Raw genomic sequence first — 19100 nt, forward strand, 5'->3', positions numbered from 1 at the left:
ATAACAGTTTTTTGCCTTTTGTTTCATAATAAATTTTATTTATATAACCCTTCTGCTGATTTTTAAAGTGTTTCATAAACAGGACAGGTGAAATATTATCACGTAAAGCAACCATAAACATATGAAAAGACCTAGGTTTACAATTTATGATTAAAACTCTACTATCTACACAATATACATAGACATAAAATGTAAAAACTTAAATATCTTAGAAACAGTAGCCAATCAGTTGTTTTAATTGTCATATTTGAATTCAGCACATCAAAATACATAATAAATATCACATTTTATCTCTGAAGCAGACGACTTCTCAAAAATTGTAGACCAGTGTAATATGTCCAGCAGTTTGGAGTATTCTCTCCTGTTGACTGAACTGCATTTGAATTTTCTCCATGTCATCATGCAGGGACAGGGGAAAAAACAAACCTAAGGTCAAAAAATGATGGTCATTTGTCTGAAATTTCCCAATAAATCTGAGCTACATTCTGTCAAACAAAGCTAACATGCAGGTATATGATCAAGGAGCCTTCATGAAAGATAGAAAACCCATATCACAGACAGGTAGAAGACACATTCATTTTAATTTAAAGTGAAATTCCAGAGTAGGTTACATCTGATGTCTCAGAATCAGGAAGAGAAATTCTCCCGTGATCCACTGAAACCTGCTTCACCCAGCACTGTCTCATTAGTGTTATTTACAGGAGTTTTAGCATCTTCATAACGAGTGGAAAAAACAGCCGACCTTCCCAGAAGTGGCTTTGCCAATAGAGGGAAAAGGGGATTTGAACAGTGCTTGGGATCCATTTGAAATCCCCTTCCAGGTCTGTGACACTTTCAGCTCCTGCCAGAATGACTCTGATTTAGGATCAAAGACGTCCAAGCACCATTCCCAAGCATGGACAGCCAAGAACATGACCTCACCAGACACGTTGGGAAGTGAAGGAATATGAAGGGGTGAACTCTGCATGGCTCAGGCACAAGGTAACAGTTCTGGGGTGACGGGGAAGGATGGAATCTCTGAGTTGCTCCATCTCCTTCCAGTGTCACAGATCCTGAAATGACCCTTATTTCCCTGATACTGCTCCAGCTCTTCATCATATTTAAATATATTTTAAAAGAGAAAAAAGTCAACAAAATAACTGCTGTACTGCACAATCCAGGGTAACGTGAGAACAACTGGGAATGAGACAATCTGTCCTCAGAGAGGAACTTGACGTCTCTAACAATAACTTTGCACTGGGAGGAGGAGTATAAATGTGAATCTCCAGGTTTGTTTAGACAAGGAAATGCGACAGTGGTTAGGTCAGAGCAGGAGGAAATGTGCTAGATAACCCCACTCGCTATCCATGGCCCATGTCTTTAGTGCAAGAATAGCTGTCTTTTTACATCAGGAAAGTGAACTCAAGCTAGCTGACTCCATGGCAACCACAGTGATGAGACCCAGGTAGATTTTATCTCAGCGTAGCTGGTTGAAGACACCCCCCATCTCCCCCACCTGGGGTGATGACATTCCTGGTAGAAAGGACATCCACTCTCATGACTCACAGGACAATGGAACTGATAGAAAGGACCACAGGATCCACCCCAAAGATGGGTGAGCTTCAAAAATGGGTATCCCAGCATCCCCATAATGGGGGAAAAAACAGTCACCTTACCAGAATTGGCTTTACCAATAGATGGAACCTGGGATTTAAACTCGAAATGACGACACTGTATTTAGGATCCATTTGAATTCCCCTTCCAGGCCTTTGATACTTTCATCTCCAGTCATAGCGACTCTGGTATAGGATTAAATAAGTCAAAGCATCATCTCCAAGCACGGACAACTGAGAACACTTCATCACATGACACTTTGAGAAGTGGAGGGGTAGAATGTGATGACGATAAACTCTGCCTGGCTCAGACAAAAGGTTACAGTTCTGCCGTGATGGGGAAGGAGGGAATCTCTGAGTCACCCCATCTCCTTCCAAGTATCAGAGGGGTAGCCGTGTTACTCAGGATCTGTAAAACGTGACAAAGAGTCCTGTGGCAATTTGTAGACTAACAGACGTATTGGTGCATAAGCTTTCGTGGGTTAATCCCCACTTCGTCCGATGAATGTAGTGGAAATTTCCAGAGGCAGGAATAAACATGCAAGCAAGAATCAGACTAGAGATAACAAGGTTAGTTCAGTCAGAGAGGATGAGGCTCCCTTACAGCAGTGGAGGTGTGAACACCAAGGGAGGAGAAAATGCCTTTGTAGTTGGCTAGCCATTCACAGTCTTTGTTTAATCCTGAGCTGATGGTGTCAAATTTGAAAATAAACTGAAGCTCAGCAGTTTCTGTTTGAAGTGTGGGTCTGAAGTTTTTTTGCTGCAGGATGGCTATTTTTAAATCTGCAATTGTGTGTCCAGGGAGACTGAAGTGTTATTCTACAGATTTTTGTATATTGCTTATGCTCCAAAATGTCTTTTAGTCTATAAGGTGCCACAGGACTCTGCCGCTTATTACATTTCCTTCCAGTATCACAGAGGCTGAAATGACACTTTTTTCCTCCCCTTGCTCCTCTTCATTTAAATATAATTTGCAAAGTTCCATGATAACTGCTCTTCAGCAAAACCCACAGCAACGTGAGAACGGCAATGATACAATCTGCATCACTGGTGACTAACAATACCTTTGCAATAGGAGGAATGGTATAAATGTGATGCTCCCTTGTTTCTTGTGGGAAGGGAACACTCGAATTACTCATGGGAGAATGGAGTTGATAGAAAGGACAAATCGGTCCACCTCAAAGAGGTCAAACTGCAAAAGGCAGAACTGGGCCACTCATCTGGACAAGCTGAGGGATCTTGGTGCTTCAAACAGTTCAAACAGTTTTTAAAAGTTGCTCTGTGGGAATAAGGAAAAGTATTAAAGTATTGATAGCCCTAGAGGGTTTTATGGTGTTGATCCCCCTTGCAGACTCTCTGACGGCTCACATGGGCTCAGTGGCAAGACAAGGTTTTTCCACACTCATGGCTTCCATTGGGTCTCATACCTGTGTGGATTCTCTTATGTCTAGAAAGGTGAAAGCTGTGAAGTAAGCTTTTCCCACACTCATGGCATTAATAGGGCCTCTCTCCTGTGTGGATTCTCTGATGGGTAATAAGCTGCTGGTGGTGAATGAAGTTTTTTCCACCATCACTGCATTTATAGGGCCTCTCCTCTGTGTGGATTCTGAAATGGCGAAGAAGGTGCGAGCTGTGATTGAAGGTTTTCCCACACTCATGGCATACATAAGGCCTCTCCCCTGTGTGGATTCTCTGATGCCCAGTAAGGTGAGAGCTCTGAGTGAAGCTTTTCCTACACTCCCTGCATTCACAGGGCCTCTCCCCTGTGTGGATTCTCTGATGAACAGAAAGGTTTGAGCTGCTAGTGAAGCTTTTCCCACACTCCCTGTATTCATAGGGCCTCTCCCCTGTGTGGATTCTCTGATGAACAGAAAGGTGTGAGCTGCTAGGGAAGCGTTTTCCACAGTCACAGCAAGTATTTTTCCTCTTTCCCACGAGGATTTTCTGCTGTGTTGTGGTTTCCTTGATGCTCTTCTGAGATCCCCGACAGAAAATAAATTTACCCATTTTCTCTCCTGGCTGCTTTCCCTGCTCTCTTTCTGGTGTGTGCTGAGTCTTGCATGATTTTCTCTGCTCATGACTCTTCGACACATTTCTTTTTTATCTTTGTGATAATTCTCTGTGTTTATCCACTTGCTCGACATTTTCCTGCTGATAATTCTGCTCCTTTTTCTCACCTACCATTGCATCACCTGCTGCGATAGAGACAGAAACCTCAAACAGAGATGGAAAGGGGAACACCAAACCAATACAAGTGTTTCAGAGAGGTCAAATAAAAACAAGAATTCCAAAATCTTCCCCTAAATAGGAGAGAGGAGGGGATCAATTGAGCCTTCACATCCCATCCAAATTCACAGGGGGAAGGAAGGAAGCCATGGCCTGGTGTCTGCTAGGATCTACAGGAAGCCATGAGCTATATTTACCCTGAGGATGCGACCCTTGCTAGGGACAATAATGAACAGAGAGACCTCCCCAAGGGCTTGGTTGGGCATACCAGATATTTATTTCAGGCTCTTACAAATTCTGAGTTGGTTTAATGTTTCCTGACCTGTGCAGGGAGCTCTCAGGATCCATCTATCCTCTGAACCATGGAGGTCTGGGACCCATGGCTCTTCTCCTTGTTCCAGCTGGGAGATTATATGACGTTTGGAAACTGGAAACCCTGCTCAGATGAAAGAAAACAAAAGAGTTCCGTTGATTTCATATAACTGTGTCATAAAAACAATCTATTAATTGAACTTCAGTGCTTAGTGTGACCCAGTGTGCCTGGGGCAGTCCTCACTGAAAAGGCCAAGACCAGGGCAGGCTGAAAAAGGGACAGCAGATGCACCCAAAACTGGTGGTTAACATGGAAGTTAAACTCACCGACCAGTCACCAACTGTGCTTCTGATCCCCCACACTGGTTATCAAGAAACTGAAAAAAGAAATCACATGCCCCCTTTATTGCATTCTAGTTCTCTGACTCCCAATCAGCACCTAGGTCCAGGACAGTGAAAGGTTATTTAAAAACTCTGCTCACATAAACAGTGTTCCTCTGACCCCAGGGTCAAACACATTACCAGGTCAGTATGGGTTTGGATCTTACCCAAAATACTATGATGCCAGCCAATCCTTAGCACCTAAACTAAAGGTTTATAAGCAAGAAAGCATCTCAACGAAAGGTTTATTATAAAAGGAAAGAAAGAAAGAAAGAAAGAAAGAAAGAAAGAAAGAAAGAAAGAAAGAAAGAAAGAAAGAAAGAAAGAAAGAAAGAAAGAAAGAAAGAAAGAAAGAAAGAAAGTTGTTAAATGGGAAAGCAATCATATATATATATATATATTTCTGAATGTATCTGGTTCTTAGCAATATTGGTGAGTTTCTGGCTTGAAAGAATCCCTGGTACACATCCACATTATTCAGTCCTTTGTTCAAGCCTTCGGTTTGTAGAAAAGTTGCTCCAGAGGTAGGAAAGGGGATTGAAGACAAAATGGAGATGATGCAGCTGCCCTTTATATTCCTTTTGCCAAGTGGCTTCTACTTCCTGTGTCCCAAACACAAGCTTCATAGCACATGGCATGGAAAAGCCTTGGAGGTCTCAGTACACAGGCATACCCCTGCATGTCTTTCTGACTCAATAGGTGTATCCTCTTAATCCTTTCAGTGGGTTTATTGTATGGCTGATGACTCTGGATGGGCCATCGAACAGGCTGGGCAGCGCTGATGCCAATATGTCTGGCGGTGTCATTCAGAAACACTACACAAATCTGGAATACAGATATACCCTACATATCTGTAACTCACAATACAAAGATAAAAACAAGATTATCATACTTGGAACATCATAACATGTTTCATTGACACCTAACATGGCATATCTAGCATGATTTATTGCAATTTCATCATATTGTTATTTATAATAAAATAATAATAGTAATATAAGGTGTCTCTCAATTCCATACAGCGTCACTTAATAAACTGGTCAATTCCCAGGACTGGTTCCCCGGGTCTTTGAAGATGCCGAACACCTTGCTTGTGAGGGATTAAGATACCCACATATATGTTGGGAACACACAGACAGACCATGTGCAAGTCTGTACCCCTATGTTCACTCTTGTACAAAATTATGATCAATTTTGTTCATAGCATGTCTCAGGGCCGAATCCCCAATCTGTCACTCTGAGTGCAGAAAGCGGGGCCCCACCAGGATTCTAAAGATTAATTTGTCCCACTCTAGGCTTGTATTAACACCCCAAAGTTACAGCTTTTCTCTAACCTTGGCTTGGTAAATGCTGCCACCACCCAAATGCAGAAAACCCCAAACCCTTGGACCCAGGAAGAAGCACTTGAGAATTCTTCCCTCTGGGCCACCCTCAAGCCCTTTCACCTCCCTTCCGGGAAAGAGCTGAAAAAGAAAACAAAGGAAATTAGCTGTGGCTACCAGATAATCAAATCACATGCACAAACCTCTTTGGACACCAAAAATCCAATCCTGTTCTTAAAAGAGGTAAATTTTATTAAAATTGAAAAGGAACACAATACATCTGGAACGTAGGCTTTTGCTAGATCTTAAAAGAAAATTTTTGTAAGCATCCAAAATAGCTTTCTTCAGGGTTCCACTTAAAGCTTACAAGCAAACAAAAGCATCTGGGATAGCACAGAGGAGATCCAAAAGCCAAAATAAAAAATAAATCTGATTGTGTCTGTCTAAACATTCCCTAGCCAAATCATTTCTTCTAGGTATGGAAGGTGAATTTTCATACCTGCTTCAAGCCTTACACAGCATTGCTACTCCACGTCGTCTTCTCCGGAGAACAACAGACAAAGGGAAAGTTACTTTCCCATTTAACAAAGTTGTAGCCTTTCCATTGGCTCTTTTGGTCAGGTGCCCAATACTTTTTTTTTAAAAAACTCTGTTGGCTTGTTAACCCTTTAGAGGTAAAGCAAGCAGAGAACTCACACCAACAGGGATTTTACAGCCAACTGGCTGGCTGAGTGTTTATAAAAGGGATATCCCGCCCCTCCCTTTCATTTATCACTGTGAAGTATCATTTGAAAAGACATAATCTACTGAATAGCCTCCTGTTAAACAGTGTAGCAACATTGTATGTAAAGTTATGACATTTTACTGTATGAAATTAATGAAAAAGTTGCAACCCTAACCCTAAGTTCCTCAGAGACAGCAAAGCAAACAGCTGGTCAAATAGCCATTCTCCAGGAGGGGGAAGGTGTGAAGATGACATTTACATTCCATCATAGGGATCACTTGAAGCTCGTACCTATGACAGCCTGTCACCATGACTCAGCTGGGAAATGAATTTGTTTCTAGTCCAAAGGACTGAATTATAAAAAGAGGTGAGGAAAATGCATGAGACTCTCTCTCTCTCCCCTTTCCCTCTGCTCATGACAACTCCTGAAGAACTGAATGTGGGCGTCAGGGGCAGGTTAGGGGGAGTCCTGGCTGAAAGGAAAACCAGCCTCTCTCAGCAGATGGTGAGAGAAACATTTGTTTTAAACTCGTTTCAGCTTGCTAAGTTAAACATTAGTTTGTGTTTTATCTTGCATTTCTTTTGTAAAAAATTCTGACTTTTATGCCTCATTACTTGTAGCCACTTAAAATCTTTTTTTTCAGTAGTTAATAATTTTGTTTCCTTTTTTTTCAAATCAGTGTGTTTGGATTAAAGTGTGTAGGAAACTCCATTTGGAATAACAAGGCTGGCGCATGTCATTTTCCACTGATGAAACAACAGATTTCATATGAGCTCCCATTGTTCAGGAGTGTGCTGGACAGGGCAAGATGCACATTTCTGGGGGAAGTCTGGGAGCAGAGAATTTTCTGGGGTTCTCCTGTGAGGTACTGTAATTTGTGAGTCACTGACTAGCAGCACTCAAAACTGTGTAGCTGGGAGTGAGTTACATGCTGGAGACTGTGTGTGAACTGCCCAGGAGTGGCTGCTCTCACAGTAGAGCAGTGGAAAAGTCATCCCAGCTTGGAGAACTGAGGGGACAGAGCTGTTCAACAGTCCAGATTGTACTGTGCTTAATGTCACAGACACTCAATTTCAAAGAGTCTCCTAAAACACAGAGAATGTAAATCCACGTCCCAGAAACTGAAGACTCTAGAGAAAGGGTAAGTCTCCCTGGCACTGCTTCTTGCTGACAGATGGGTCCAGAGAAAAAGACAAAGTCCCGGGGAAGCTGGAAACATAAGCGTGGGGTTCAGAGGAGAAAGGGAATAGGAAGGGCAGGGATATTACTGAATGCAGGACCTGAGCAGTACTAGATATCAGGGTAGCACATAGTGCAGCCCATTGGAAAACATAATCCCAAATAAACACATAAAATGATGGGGTCTAAATTAGTTATTTCCATTGATTTATATAAGGGCAATAAGATATTCTCTGTATTACTGTCTATCTCTTTTTAAATAATGCCTAGCATCCTGTTTGCTTTTTTGACTTCCTCTGCACACTGCCGGATGTCTTCAGACAACAATCCACAATGACAAAAAGATCTTTTTCCAGATTAGCCTAATTTTGCCCCCATCATATTGTATGTATAGCTGGATTTTTTTTTTTTTTTTGCAATGTGCATTACTTTACCTTTATACACATTTGCCATTTTGTTGCCCAGTCACTTAGTTTTGTGAGCTCTTTTTGAAGTTCTTCACAGTTTGCTTTGGTCTTAACGATCTTGACCAGTTTAGTACTGTGATGTTATTGATATAATCTGGGACCATATAGAACATGGTTGCAACCAAGGTCCTGTAGTGGCACCAAATCTTATGTAAAGGAGGTCATGTAAGGTGTCCAAGACCAGGTTATGGGTTCTTGGTTATAATTATGGTGTCTATATGTATGTAAAATTTTGTAGTTGAAGTTATGAGTATTGGCTGTATACTGTCTGTATTTCGAACTTATGCTTTGCTTCTGGGAGACATCCCAGACAAGTTGGTGTTAGCTCTGCCTAGCATGCTTGATGGCCCATTAAGGGTCATCAGCTGTTCAAATGACCCACTGAGAGAAGGCAGATACGCCTTGTAACTCAGCAAAGTATGCAGAGACTTGCCCATGTGACTCCAGACTCCATTTTGCTGTAATTTTCCACAGTAAGAACAAAAGTGTTCTTACGCCTGGAAAAGCCTATAAAAGACTGATGCCTCATCTCCATCTTGTTTTCAGTCCTGCTTCTTATCTCTGGAGGAACTTTGCTACAAACTGAAGCTCTGAACAAAGGACTGACTGACGCATCCCAGAGGGGGATGTACTCTAGAGACTTGATTTGAACCTGCAGTTTACTCCATCACTGCTACAAGCCTGAATTAAGAACTTTGCCATTACTGCATGTAATTGATTCCATTTAACCAATTCTAGCTCTCAGCTCTATCTTTTTCCTTTTATGATTTTAGATTCTAAAGGATTGGCAACAGCGTGATTTGTGGGTAAGATCTGATGTGTATATTGACCTGGGTCTGGGGCTTGATTCTTTGGGATCGAGAGAACCTTTTTCTTTTATTGAGGTGTTGGTTTTCATAACCATTCATCCCCAGGACGAGTGCACTGGTGGTGATACTGGAAGACTGGAGTGCCTAAGGGAATTGCTTGTGTGACTTGTGGTTAACCAATGGGATGAAACAAAAGTCCTCTTTGTCTGACTGGTTTGGTTTGCCTTAGAGGTGGAAAAACCCCAGCCTTGGGCTGTAACTGCCCTGTTTTAAGCGATTTGTCACTCTCAGTTGGGTCCCACCAGAACCGCATCGTCACAAGTATCATCTGCAAACTTTGCCACCTCACTGTTTACCCCTTTCTCCAGATCATTTATGAATAGGTTGAATAGGACTGGTCCTAGGACTGACCCTTGGGGAACACCACTAGTTACTCCTCTCCATTCTGAAAATTTACCATTTATTCCTACCCTTTATTCCCTGCCTTTTAAACAGTTCTCAATCCATGAAAAGATCCTCCCTCTTATCCCATAATAATATAATTTATGTAAGAGCCTTTGGTGAGGGACCTTGTCAAAGGCTTTCTGGAAATCTAAGTACACTATGTCCACATGCTTGTTGACATCTTCAAAGAACTCTAATAGACTAGTAAGACATGATTTCCCTTTACAGAAACCATGTTGACTTTTGCTCAACAATTTTTGTTCTTCTATGTGCCTGACAATTTTATTCTTTACTATTGTTTCAACTAATTTGCCTGATACAGACATTAGACTTACCAGTCTGTAACTGCCAGGATAGCCTCTAGAGCCCTTTTTAAATATTGGTGTTACATTAGCAATCTTCCAGTCACTGGGTACAGAAGCCAATTTAAAGGATAGGTTACAAATCATAGCTAATAGTTCCCCAATTTCACATTTGAGTTCCTTCAGAACTCTTGGGTAAATAACATCTGGTTCCAGTGACTTGTTACAGTTAAGTTTATCAATTAGTTCCAAAACCTCCTCTAGTAACACTTCAATCTGTGGCAATTCCTCAGATTTGTCACCCACAAAAGGTTTGGGAATCTCACCAACATCCTCAGCAACGAAGACTGAAGCAAAGAATGCATTTAGTTTCTCTGCAATGACTTTATAGTCTTTAAGGGCTCCTTTTGCATCTCGATCATCCAAGGGCCCCACTGGTTGTTTAGCAGGCTTCCTGCTTTTGATGTACTTAAAAAACATTTTGTTATTACCTTTTGAGTTTTTGGCTAGCCCCTTCTTCAAACTCCTCTTTGGCTTTTCTTATTACATTTTTACACTTAATTTGGCAGTGCTTATGCTCCCCTCTATTTACCTCACTAGGATTTCACTTCCGCTTTTTAAACGATGCCTTTTTATCTCTCACTGCTTCTCTTACATGGTCGTTAAGCCACAGTGACTCTTTTTTAGTTCTTTTGCTGTGTTTTTTAATTTGGGGGATACATTTAAGTTGGGCCTCTAATATTGTGTCTTTGAAAAGTGTCCTTGCAACTTGCAGGGATTTCACTCTAGTCATTGTACCTTTTAATTTCTGTTTAACTAACCCCCTCATTTTTGCATAGTTCCCCTTCCTGAAATTAAATGCCAGTGTTGAGCTGTTCTTCTCACCACAGGAATGTTAAATGTTGTTATATTATGGTCACTATTTCCAAGTGCTCCTGTTATAGTTACCCAGTGGACTAGATCCTGTGCTCCACTCAGGACTAAATCGAGAGTTGCTTCTCCCATTGCAGGTGCTTGTACCAGCTGCTCCAAGAAACAGTCATTTAAAGTATCGAGAAATTTTGTCTCTGCATTTTGTCCTGAGGTGACATGTACCCAATCAATATGGGCATAATTGAAATCCACCATTATTATGGTGTTCTTTATTTTGATATCTTCTCTAATCTGCCTTCGCATTTCATCCTCACTATCACTGTCTTTGACAGGTGGTCGATAAGAGATCCCTATTGTTATATTCTTATTAGAGCATGGAATTACTATCCATAGAAATTCTATGGAACATGCAGTTTCATTTAAGATTTTTACTTCATTTGAGTTTACATTTTCTTTAACATACAGTGCCACTCCTCTCCCCACCCCCCGACTATGACCTGCTCTGTCCTTCCAATATATTTTGTACCCTGGAATGATTGTGTCCTATTGATTGTCCTCACTCCACCAGGTTTCTGTGATGCCTATTATGTCAATATCCTCCTTTAACACGAGGCACTCTAATTCACCCATCTTATTAGACTTCTAGCATTTGTGTACAAGCACTTTAAAAACTTGTCACTGTTTATTTGTCTGCCCTTTTCTGATGTGTCAGATTCTTTTGTGTGTGAATGCTTCTCGTTTGATCTGGCCCCTACTTTATCCTCTTCCAGCCTCTCTTCCTGACTAAAACTAGAAAATCTCTATCACTAGATTCTTCTCTAAAACAAGTCTCTGTCCGATCCACAAGCTCCTCTGCAGTCATTGGCTTTCCCCCATCTCTTAGTATAAAAACTGCTCTGCAACCTTTTTAATGTTAAGTGCCAGCAGTCCGGTTCCATTTTGGTTTAGGTGGAGCCCATCCTTCCTGTATAGGCTTCCCCATCCCCAAAGTTTCCCCACTTCCTAATAAATCTAAACGCCTCCTCTCTACACCATCATCTCATCCACGCATTGAGACTCTGAAGCTCTGCCTGCATACCTGGCCCTGTGTGTGGAACTGGAAGCATTTCTGAGAATGCCACCGTAGAGGTCCCGGATTTCAGTCTCTTTCCTAGTAGACTAAATTTGGCCTCCAGGACGTCTCACCTACCGTTCCTTATGTCATTGATATCTACATGTACCATGACCACTGGCTCCTCCCCAGCACTACACACAAACCTATCTAGATGCCTCGAGAAATCAGCAACCTTTGGACAAAGCAGGCAAGTCACCATAAGGTTCTCCTGGTCATCACAAATCCAGCTATCCTTGTTTCTAATGATCAAATCTCCCATTACTAACAGCTGCCTTTGCTTAATGTCTGGGGTTCCCTCACCGGAGAGGTAACCTCAGTGCAAGAGGTGACCCCAACACCATCTGGAAGGAGGGTCCCAACTATGGGAAGCTTTCCCTCTGCTCCCACAGACTGCTCTCCTGCCCTGGGCCTTTCATCCTCCTCAACAGCGCAGTGGCTGTCTGACCGGAGGTGGGAGAAAGCTACAGTGTCCCGGAAAGCCTCATCAACATATTTCTCTGCCTTCCTTAGCATCTCCAGTTCCACCACCCTGGCCTCCAAAGCCTCCATGTGGTGTCTGAGAGCCAGGAGCTGCTTGCACCGAATGTACATATACGCCACCCGCCCACAGGGCAGGTAATCATACATGCTACATTGAGTGCAATAAACAGGATAGCCCCCACTCTGCTGCTAGGTTTCTGACTGCATTCTCTCTTACAGCTACCTAGGTTAACAACAGGGTTTTTGTTTCAATGAAGAAGTCTGTATTACAGCTTAAATGTTTTAAAGAATGGCAAGAGTATCTCGCCCCCTTCCCACTCCCCTTCCAAACTCCCTCACGAAACTCCCCGTTAGCAGCCCTAGTCGCAAAGCTCTCTGGTTGCTTGCTCACTGCTTTACAAAGCACTCCCCTGTCACATACCTCCCCACCCCCAGCCCCTTCTGAAAGCCACCCAGGGTAGGGGGCTGAGAGCACCCCCAGGACCCAAGCTCACACCCCCAGCCCTGACTCCTGCACCCCCACACACATACCCAGCCCTCACACCCCATGCTCTGACTCCTGCACCCGCCCACATCCTCACCCCCACCCTGAGCACCAAATATGGGAGCTCCTGCACACACACACCCACATTGCCATCTGCATCCCTCACACCAAAGGGAGCTGCCCCAGGTAAGCACTCCACACCCAAATGTCCTGCCCCATCCCTGAACATTCTCCTGCACTCTAAAACCTGGTCAGACCCTGCACCCCAATCTCCAGCCTGCTCCTGCACCCTAACTCCCTCCAAGACCCTGCACCCCCAGTCCTGACTCCTCACCCTGAACACCCTGCCCTCACTGACTCCTGCACCCCCTCTCACACGCCCAGCCCTTACTCCTTCACCCTTCACAAACACACCCCAGTTCCCTACACTCCGATTCCTGCAACCACCCATACCCCCTTCCCTCCCCCACCCTAGCCCCCTGCCTCTCACGCACCCCTAGCCCTGACTCCTGCCCCCTCCATTCCCACCTGCATTGCTCTCATGAAACAGGAGCGGCTCCAGGTAAGAGCTTCACACCCCAACCCCCTGCCCCAGCCCTGAGCCCCCTCCCACACCCTAACTCCTGGCCAGACCCTGCACTCCAACGTTTCTTAATTTTTTTTTTAATAAAGGGCTCTTACCCAAAGTGCTTTACAATAGTTAGCTAACAGTACAAACAATATTTGGAAAGATCATTAAGTGGTGCACCAAGACTCTCAGCAATTTTCAAGTGGTCTGTGGAAAAATCAGTTAGACTACAAAAACAATCAAGGTACTTCATTTTATTTTCATTTACTTACTATTACTCATAGGAGGAGGATGAAGAAAAAAATGAATGAAAAATGGGGATTGGGGAAGATAATAGAATGTTCTTTTTCTTGCCTGGGTCCCAAGGAGGGACCCCAAAAATGGAGCTGAGCACAGGGCCCCACTAACACTAAATCCGCTACTGAGCATCCTTCTCTGGATACTCCCAGCCAGCATTCAAGGACACATGGACTGTCTGTGTGATAAGTAACTCTGGACCAGCAGCTCTGACTCCAGCAGCCTGCTTGTTACACCCCAAGCACATTCAGGTCTGGGTGGAGAAGGCTCAAGGTTTGAGAGGTCAGGGGTAAGAAGCTTCTGTTGATTATGCCGCACCTAACCCTCAGTTTTACTTGAGCAAACAGGAGATATTTGATGCTGTGCAATACGGCTCCTGTGCTCTGTTCCCAAAGTGTTCTGCAGCAGGGGAGGGTATCTGACAGTGTGTGTCACTGGTATATTGGCGTGATGCTGAAATAGGGCAGAGTAGAGGTGGCATTGTGGGGCTGGCGTGAACCATCTCTCTTCATTTCCCCTTCCAAGAACCGAGGGGAGAGTAACCCTTACCTAGCGAGGTCACATTCTCATAGTTCTCCTGCATGACATCCCTGTAGAGGGCTCTCTGAGTAGGGTCCAGCAGAGCCCACTCTTCCCTGGTGAAATACACAGCCACCTCCTCGAAGGTCATCAGCCTCTGAAAGAGCAAGAGTCCAACACTCAGTACCTGCTGCCCCACTCACAGCCCCCCTGTACATGGGGGACAGGAGCCAAACAGAAACTCTGGGTGGATTGCAGTCAGAGTCCCACCCCCACCCTGCTCAGAGCATCCAGGAAACACCAGGGGGAAGGAACAAAGAGAGAGCCCCTCCTCTCTCTCAGCAGAGCCATCACACACCTACTAGCCACAGACTGATTCAGGAGATGGAGCCCTTAGCAGGGTCCAGGGATAGCTCCCTGGTCAGAAGCCCAACACTCTCCCCATTCTGAAGAGCTGGATGTGAAGGGAGGGGAATCTCCCCTAAGCCTCACTGGGTGGGTGCTCCCTTCATATCTCACAGCAGCCGCTGGTTAGGCAGGTCGGGCTCCAGCACTACGAGTCTGGTCAGTTTTCCCAGCTCCATGGAGCTAGGTTATTTTCTGCCCCACAAACTAAAGCATTTCCACCCCCGAACCTCCTGGGTCTGTTCCTAGAATCTAGGCCACTTATTAACTAACTCCCAGCAGGTTTAGCACACCCCTGTCCTGCTCCCTTTCTCCACCCTGTGCATTTCCTGCAAACCAGACTGTGCAAACCTTCCCACCTCTGGGGTATTTGCTGTCCCGCTCCCTCCTGGAGGAACCCACCAGCAGCCCCCTGATAATACCTACCTGAACTGGCTCCTCTGCAGCCATTTCTCTCCCCTGTCCAACGAGAGGACGGGATGAACTGGAGCGAAACATGGACATTATTCCGCAGCCTGGCAGGGTGAGAAGGGCAGTTATGAAGGTTTCAGAACAGGCTTTAATTCATTTCACAGCATGATTCCCCCAGGCCCTTTCCATGCAGACAGACACCCTAGAGTCTGCCATGCTGAGAAAGGCTTGATATCTTATTACAGTGTAGACCTGGCCTCTTCGGCCAGGCTAAGCCCACAGAGACATTTTAATCTTTCTCCTTCCCCCCATCCCATAACAAAATCTCTGAACACAAGGCTAGAAAAAAGCAGAACCAAAGGAGTCACTGTGGAGGATTCCATCAGACACTGACCCCACGGCAGCCACACCCCAACAGGGGGAATATGGAGTCAGGAACTGGATTCTTCTCTGTTTGATTCTCATCTTTTCTACAGGAAAGTGACTCTATCCAGGGTGCAGCAATACATCTTTCTGGGCAGATTAGAGATCTGGAAATCTCTCTCCAAACTCTTCTCTCCCACGGCCCCTTTCAGTCTCTCTTTCTCCTTCTATTACATTTCCCTGTTCCCTCTCCCTGCTCGTCTGGTAGAAAAGTCCCATTCCTGGGTAGTTTGCTCCCTCATTGCTGGATTTTATCCTGCAATTGCTAGTGGGACGAGAAATGAGGGGTTCTGTTTGTGTGGAGTCATTTTAAGGCCAGACCCCAGCATTTTCCCTTCGTTCCTTTCAGATACTTGGAATGTCTGGCTCAGAAATTAGTATTAACAGGGCCCAGGGCTGCCCTACGGGGCTAGGACCAGCTGGAGAAAGTCATCCGCTGGGCCGGGCAGAGAAGAAGCTTTATTTAAGGTCACTTCCCAGCACAGAACCCCGCTGGGGGAGCAGCAGCTGCCAAGTCTGGTCTCCCAGATCACAATGGAGGCTGCAGCATCTGACCCAGGAAGCTGAACCTCAATATCCTGAGCAGAGAGGGACAGAGCATTTGAGCAACTTCCCTCCTTTAGCTCTCTGGGGAGAGCAGCTAATGAGAGCCCCTTCTCACAGGGAGAATGGCTGATCTCATTTGCCCGACTGTCCATCTGTAGTCACTCCTTGTCTTTCCATGCAGTGACTCTGGATTAACAATGGTCTCAATGACACCTGATTTCAGAAAGAATGAGTCCAGAATGCTGTGGAAGAGACCATTGTGTGGCAGTGCTGACCCCCTTCCCACCTCCCTCACTCCCCAGATCTAGGACAAGGACTGGGGGCACAAATTTTCTAAATGGAATCAAAAGTTCCCGCAGTTTTCAAAAGAAGAGAAAAGCAAAATCTGTGATTTCACACTCACAGTGTTTGATAAGTGGACAGAAAATTATCCCAGTGACAGGGCACGTGACTGGAGAATGCCGGGCAGTGCTTGGAGCCAGGACTTTGGCACAAGTTGATCAGAGAAAAGGATCATGGTGAGTAGAAGTTTCCACAGCCAGGGGCCCACCTGAGACTGAACCCCCAGAGTCCCTGGCCAGGGACCCCAGATCCCCCTCAAAGCCCCACCAGCCAGGGAATCCCCACCAGACTATGACTGTCAGGTTGGGAATCCCAAAGGGTTCCCCCCACCAAGAGCCCCCAGCAGCCAGAGACCCATCCACTGGGAACTCAGTTCCTCACTGCCTGCCTAGGACCCCCCCACCACACACACACCACCACCAGCAGGATCTGCCCTGCCATTTGTCTGAGACTCCCTCTTCCACCCAGCGGGACCCCTTGATGCTTTACAGTGGGACCCCTCACTCTGCTTCCCTGGCATCCCCTGACCTAGTGCCAGGGATCCCCTCCCCCACCTCTGTGCACTGGGCATTGCAACGATCCCAGGAGCCAGCCGGGGAAGCCCAGACAGAGCCCCTAGCACAGAACCAGGCTCCCTCTAAACCCCTGTCCCTCCCTCGCAAGAGACATCCACCCCTGCTGTTCTGCAGCCAACAGGCCCCCAGCGATACCCACCTCCAGGATCCATAGCCTCAGGGATGGGCACATCACAACCATCCCCTGTAACACCAAACCTCCACAACCCACCAACCTGACTAGGGTACCCCCTGCCCAGCCACCCAGATTCCTCCCCCTACCAAAATGCCCCTTCAGCTGCAATCTCCCCACACAGCCCCACTCCCCACACAGCAACACTGTTACCTCACAGTACCTGATAAGTGAATAGAAAGTTATCACCGCTCCCTACTGGCCAGTCACACAGGCAGAAGGAGCCCTGGGGGGTGCCTCTTTAATAGGACAATGGAAGCCCTAGAGGGTAAGAAAGGTCCATGGCCTGTCACTAGCAAATAATGGCCACCATGGATCCACCCCAGAGGTGGCTGCATCTTAGCACAGGGAAAAGCAACCCATCATATTCAATTAGAAATAAAACTGCTAAAGAGAAGTGGGGCAAATGTTTGGGTTATTCTATATCAATCTTTGAGATACGCAGAGACAACCTGTCACAAATGACATTTGATAAAATGAGAGAAAAACACCAAGATTGGAGGGGATTTGATGTTGTTATTAAATAACTAGTGGAAAAGGGGGACTGTTGGACTGCATTTTATATGATTGTCCAATACATAAACAGAATGTAATGCCCCCCCCCCCCGGGCCACCATTCACATGAGCAGCTCAGAGCCCTTTGAGGAGCTGATTTAAAGCGGGGCGGGAAGCTGGAAGGCTCCCTGGACAATAGAAGGGGCCACAGGGGGATTGGGAAATGGAGTCTGGGCAGTCTCCATGGGGGATGTGCTCCTCCCTTTCCCGCCCTGGCAGAGAATGGACATCTCATCCCACGCCATCCCCACTCCAGGGGCAACCATGTTCTGGGGAATGACTCAGGGCAATAATTTCCCACCCGAACAAGGACAAATCGCTGCAGATAAAATGGGTGGGAAAATCCACCCCCCATCGGAGAGATTTTAAATTGACATTTGAGAAGTATGGAGAGAAAAGAGAAAATCAGAGGTGATTAGAGAGCTGATCATTGGGGGGGGGGGAGGAATCTCCATGGATTTTATAGCCACGTGTGATAATGAGAGAGAAAAGGGAAAATCTTGAGAAAATGTGTGTGTGGGATGAAGTAGCAAAAACAGGGACAGGATCCAGTTAACTCACCTCCCCCCACACCCCGGGAATGTCCTGGCTGCACAGAGACAGTTCTACCCCCCACCCCACCCCAGTGACCTCCCCCTCCCTGCAACTCCGGCTTCTCCCCCCCCGACACCTCCGCCCTCACACCAAAGGGGGGGGCTCTGCCAGCGCCTCCCCCTGGGCTCAACTCCTGCGCCTCCCCCCAGCCCGGATTGTGACCTTTAGCCCCACACGAACCCTTCCTCCAGCTGCCTGACCCCCCCACCGCCCATCAATTTCCTGCTCAGCGCCCCCCCCCGAGCCCTGTTACTCCCCCGCCCCGCTCCAGCCCCGCCCACAGCGCCCGGCGGAACGTTACAGCTGGTCCCGGCAGGGGGAAGGGCAGCGGCTTCAGTGGCTGTTACTGAGCATGCGCAGTGCCCGGGAGTAGCACATTGCTATTGGGAGCGATTTAATACACCGTCCCCCCCCGCCGGGCCCCGGGCTCCCCCTCGGCCTCCCTGCTGGGTCCCAGGCTCCGCCCCCTCGCCGGGCCTCGGGCTCTGTCCCAGGCTCCGCCCCCCCCGGGCCGGGCCCCGGGGTCCATCCCCCCCCCCACACACACACGACGGCCGGGCCCCAGCCCCCCTATCCCAGCGGGGCGGGCTGATCCTCCTGCAGCTCCACTGGGTCCGAGGCGGCTCCAAGGCTTCTCCCAGGCTCCCCTGGGCAGAGTCACTTTCCCGCCACCCCAGCGCCGTCCCCGGGGTCTCTCACTCCCCGGGGGCTCCGGGTTACAATGTCCCACCGCCCTTCCACCGCATGCAGCTCCGGCTTCTCCCCTCCCCTCCCGCCAGCCACACCAAGGGGAACCCCCGGTCCCCAGTCTCTGTCCACACCGGGATCCCAGCGGGGCCGGGGGCAGATCCTGGCTGCAGCTGAAAACAGCAGCTCCGCTCCGGCTCGGGCGGTTCCAGCGCTGCTGGCAGCACGTGGAGAACCAGGGAACAGCTGCTCAGCCCGGGTCCACGTCACAATGTGTTAGAGCCCCGCCCCCAGGA

The 19100-nt window shown here is 46.6% G+C and overlaps 1 protein-coding gene across 2 annotated transcripts in view; it reads right to left on the reverse strand.

Annotated features, from left to right (window-relative positions):
* Positions 1-3542: 3542 nt before the first annotated feature.
* Positions 3543-19100, reverse strand: part of LOC127058385 (zinc finger protein 30-like) — a 338295-nt gene continuing 322737 nt past the window's right edge. The window contains exons 7-10 of one of the 2 annotated variants that reach the window (XM_050968403.1): positions 14926-15014; positions 14125-14251; positions 4141-4254; positions 3543-3787 (exon numbers count right to left, since the gene is read on the reverse strand). In XM_050968403.1, the coding sequence (XP_050824360.1) occupies positions 3693-3787; positions 4141-4254; positions 14125-14251; positions 14926-15014 (425 nt within the window). In that variant the 3' untranslated portion in view covers positions 3543-3692. Of the gene's footprint in view, positions 3788-4140; positions 4258-14124; positions 14252-14925; positions 15015-19100 lie in introns of both variants that reach the window. The other variant, XM_050968402.1, reaches the window with a different exon arrangement.

Source organism: Gopherus flavomarginatus, chromosome 9 (genome assembly GCF_025201925.1).
Source record: "Gopherus flavomarginatus isolate rGopFla2 chromosome 9, rGopFla2.mat.asm, whole genome shotgun sequence".
Lineage (NCBI taxonomy): Eukaryota > Metazoa > Chordata > Testudines > Testudinidae > Gopherus > Gopherus flavomarginatus.